This window comes from Seriola lalandi, unplaced genomic scaffold (genome assembly GCF_002814215.2).
Source record: "Seriola lalandi dorsalis isolate HSWRI2012SDOR001 ecotype SW California unplaced genomic scaffold, Sedor1 jcf7180002054800, whole genome shotgun sequence".
Taxonomy (NCBI): Eukaryota; Metazoa; Chordata; class Actinopteri; order Carangiformes; family Carangidae; genus Seriola; species Seriola lalandi.
Window position 1 is genome coordinate 117534 of NW_019525353.1, and position 4028 is coordinate 121561.

A 4028-nucleotide genomic window follows, 5' to 3' on the forward strand; every position below is an offset into this window, starting at 1 on the left:
CCCCCCGCTCCACCTCTGCACCAACAGATCCCTGATGTGCGGTGGGAGGATGTCGGAGGTCTGCAGCAGGTGAAGAAAGAGATCCTGGACACGGTGCAGCTCCCTCTGCAGCGTCCAGAGCTCCTCTCTCTGGGTCTGAACCGGACCGGAGTCCTGCTGTACGGACCGCCGGGGACCGGGAAAACCCTGCTGGCCAAAGCCGTGGCCACTGAGTGCTCCATGACCTTCCTCAGGTGAGATCACCTTCGTCTTCCTCCGGTCCTTCCCCGTCGGGACAAGATTACACGCAAAACAGCAGCAGTGTTTTTATTCCCCTGCGCGGGCGACGGTCAGATGGGTTTGTTTTCAGATCGTCCATCCATCTGTCTCGCTCTCATGGACACGATATCTCAGTAACACTTTGACAGAACTTCTTCAAAAATATGTGAAATATTTAAAAGAGATGATTCAAACGCTTCATGAAAGAAATTTGTTTTTAGAAGCGATTTAAAAGAAGATGCTGATTTTCATCAGGTTGTTCCAGAGCTGACCTCAGGCTGCGCTCACGTTGACAGGGGGCAGAAATATATAGTATATTTATAATCTGGGGCCGTGAAGAGCTTTAAAAGTCAGAGGTAGAATCTTAAAATCGATGAAATCAACAACGCTGAAGTCCAGCGTTGTGCTGTTGCTGATGCGTCTGATGTTTCTTCTTGTTTCAGCGTCAAAGGTCCAGAACTCATCAACATGTACGTGGGTCAGAGTGAGGAGAACATCAGAGAAGGTTTGTATCGCTTCACATGTTAAATAAAGCTCATCACACAGCAACATAAACATATATACATATGAACATAAACACATAAATATATATACAAATAAACATATATACATATGAACATAAACACATAAATATATATACACATAAACATATATACATATGAACATAAACACATAAATATATATACACATAAACATATATACATATGAACATAAACACATAAATATATATACACATAAACATATATACATATGAACATAAACACATAAATATATATACACATAAACATATATACATATGAACATAAACACATTAATATATATACACATAAACATATATACATATGAACATACATATAGGTTAAAGGTAGAAATGAGTTTGTTTTCAGTGATTCAGGCAGATCTGAGGACAAATGTAAAGATGGTAGAGCAGCTACAAAGTCATGTGATCTGACTAATTAATAAAATACTGAATTAAAAAAGATAACTAAGTCATATGTTGTCGTACGTTTCCTTTAGGACATTTGATATTTTTCTGTGATATTTTATTCAAGGTTGATTAAAAAGAGAGTTAATTAAATCTGACTGTACGTCCGTGTTGTGCTCAGTGTTCTGCAGAGCGCGCTCAGCAGCTCCCTGTGTCGTCTTCTTCGATGAGCTGGACTCTCTGGCTCCCAGCAGGGGGCGCAGTGGAGACTCTGGAGGGGTGATGGACAGGTGTGTGTTTACCTGCTGTCACCTGGCTGCAACTTTAACAACGCTTTGTTCTTTCACATCCCACATAATCTTCTGTTTGTTGTTTTTCGTTTACTTATCTTTTCTGTCTTGTTTTGTTTTTAAATCGGTTTCTTTTATTGTGAAGCCGTCTGTGACAGCTGTTGTTCAGCTGCAGCAGGATGAACAAAGTTTGGTTGAATCTCTTTGTGTGAACAGAGTCGTGTCTCAGCTGCTGGCCGAGCTCGACGCTCTGCACTCGTCTGTCGGGGTTTTTGTGATCGGAGCCACAAACCGTCCGGACCTGCTGGACCAATCCCTGCTGAGGCCCGGCAGGTTAGAGCTGACAGACACACACAAACACACACACACACACACACACACACACACACACACACACGTCAGTCTGATTCAGAGGTTATGTTTAGACCTCTTTACTGTTTGTAGATTTCCATTTACATTAAGAACAAGCCATGAATCAGAGATTACGTTGGACCAACGAAATCATCACTCATTTAATCCAATCTTACCCTCAGAGTTTAGAAAGTTCAGCACTGACTCGCCTCACCTCTCCTCCGCCCGGCTCGTCTCTGTGATCTCAGACTGTGAAATGTTAAACTGCGTCTCTCTGTCGTCTCCAGGTTCGATAAACTGGTCTACGTCGGCATCAACGAGGACCGAGTCTCTCAGCTCCAAGTTCTTCAGGCCATCCTCAGAAAGTAAGAACAGCCCCCCCTACAGGATTACAGCCCATTTACATGTAGTCTGGAGCAGTCACTGCAGGAAAACCGCAGATTAATCCTTTAACCCGTCACTAACTGCCTCTATGTGTTTGTGTAAATTGTCTCAGTGATATGAACAGAGGATTCTCAGTGACTGTGTTTTTGTGAGTGAAAAACAAACATAAAAACATATTTAATCTGGACTCCAGGTTCCAGCTGGATCCTGCGGTGAACTTGCAGGACGTGGTGGATCGCTGTCCAGTTCACGTGACCGGCGCTGACCTTTACGCTCTCTGTTCAGACGCCATGACGGCCGCCATCAAGAGGAAAATCTCTCTCATCGACGAAGGTAAGAAAACAGGAACAACAGGTCTAGAACATTTCAACCACGGACGTCTTGAAACATGTGCACAGGGTTTGAACAGACACAACGCACCTCTAATGCTTTTATTAAATACTCCCCAGTAACTTGTGTTTGTTTAGACATTCAGCTAAAGAATTTTCACAGAGAAGCAACAGTGCTAATTAATTAAGATGTACACCAAAAGGTTAGAATATAAATCAAATACACACTAATCTGTGAAGGTGTTGCTGTCTCAGCTTCTCCAGTCACACTCTCTCTCTCTCTCTCTCTCTCTCTCTCTCTCTCACTCTCTCTCAGGTCTGGACTCAGAGGACTCCCCTGTCCTCCTCTCCGTTGAGGATTTCTCCACAGCGTTAGAAAACTTCAAGCCGTCTGTGTCGGAGCAGGAGCTGCTGCGATACAGAAACATTCAAGAGAAACTCACCGTGAAGTGACACCAGGAGAAATAGATTCTAAGTGTTCATCCTCAGAGACTGACGGACGACCACGTCCACACTTCAACACTTAACCACATGTTTTAAGAGGCTGAGGACTCGCATGACGGTCTAACTGTATAATTAAGGAATCATCTTTGTATAATACTGTAAAGCAATGTAAATTAACAATGTAAATGATGTAAAGCTAATTTATATAATTGTAATATGTAATTAATAAAGACATAAGCTAATGAAAACAGATGTGTTATTTGAGTTTATTCGAACAGAGGCACTGTCACGACATCATCTGCTCAGATCGGCCACCAGTTTCTTCACACAGCTGAGACCCAGATGCTGAATGGATGCTGGAGTAAAGATGGAACTTTTCAGCTGATCATATTAAGCGCTTCGACATACATGTATACTTTCATGGATATGAATATATGTATACATGCATATACACACACATGGTTATATATGTACATACAAACTCACGCTGTATATTCTTAATCATGCATATACATGCATACAACACGTGAGAATATGTGTCTGAGTGGGAGGGTATAAGAGTGGGAATATATATATATGTCTGTAACTGTGACTACACTGATGTTTTTTTTTACGTTTTTATGCCTTACTATACTATAACATTTTATGCCTTATTATACTATGACGTTTTTATGACTTTTCATGCCTTACTATACTATGACGTTTTTATGCCTTTTTATGACTTACTATACTATGACTTTTTATGACTTTTTAATCATAACTATACTATGACGTTTTTATGAATTTTTATGACTTACTATACTACGACTTTTTATGCCTTACTATACTATGACGTTTTTATGACTTTTTATGTCTTACTATACAATGACTTTTTATGCCTTACTATACTGTGACGTTTTTATGACTTTTAATGCCTTACTATACTATGACGTTTTTATGACTTTTTATGCCTTACTATACTATGACTTTTTATGCCTTACTATACTATGAAGTTTTTTTGACTTTTTATACCTTACTATACTATGACTTTTTATGACTTTTTATGCC

General features: G+C 40.3%; 1 protein-coding gene across 2 annotated transcripts in view; it reads left to right on the top strand.

The window, feature by feature from the left end:
• Positions 1-3229, top strand: part of pex6 (peroxisomal biogenesis factor 6) — an 8988-nt gene extending 5759 nt beyond the window's left edge. For both annotated transcript variants that reach the window (XM_023426016.2, XM_023426017.2), the window contains exons 12-18: positions 28-233; positions 702-763; positions 1365-1473; positions 1690-1806; positions 2112-2189; positions 2402-2541; positions 2854-3229. In XM_023426016.2, the coding sequence (XP_023281784.1) occupies positions 28-233; positions 702-763; positions 1365-1473; positions 1690-1806; positions 2112-2189; positions 2402-2541; positions 2854-2990 (849 nt within the window). In that variant the 3' untranslated portion in view covers positions 2991-3229. The remainder of the gene's footprint in view (positions 1-27; positions 234-701; positions 764-1364; positions 1474-1689; positions 1807-2111; positions 2190-2401; positions 2542-2853) is intronic.
• The last annotated feature ends 799 nt before the right edge of the window (positions 3230-4028 follow it).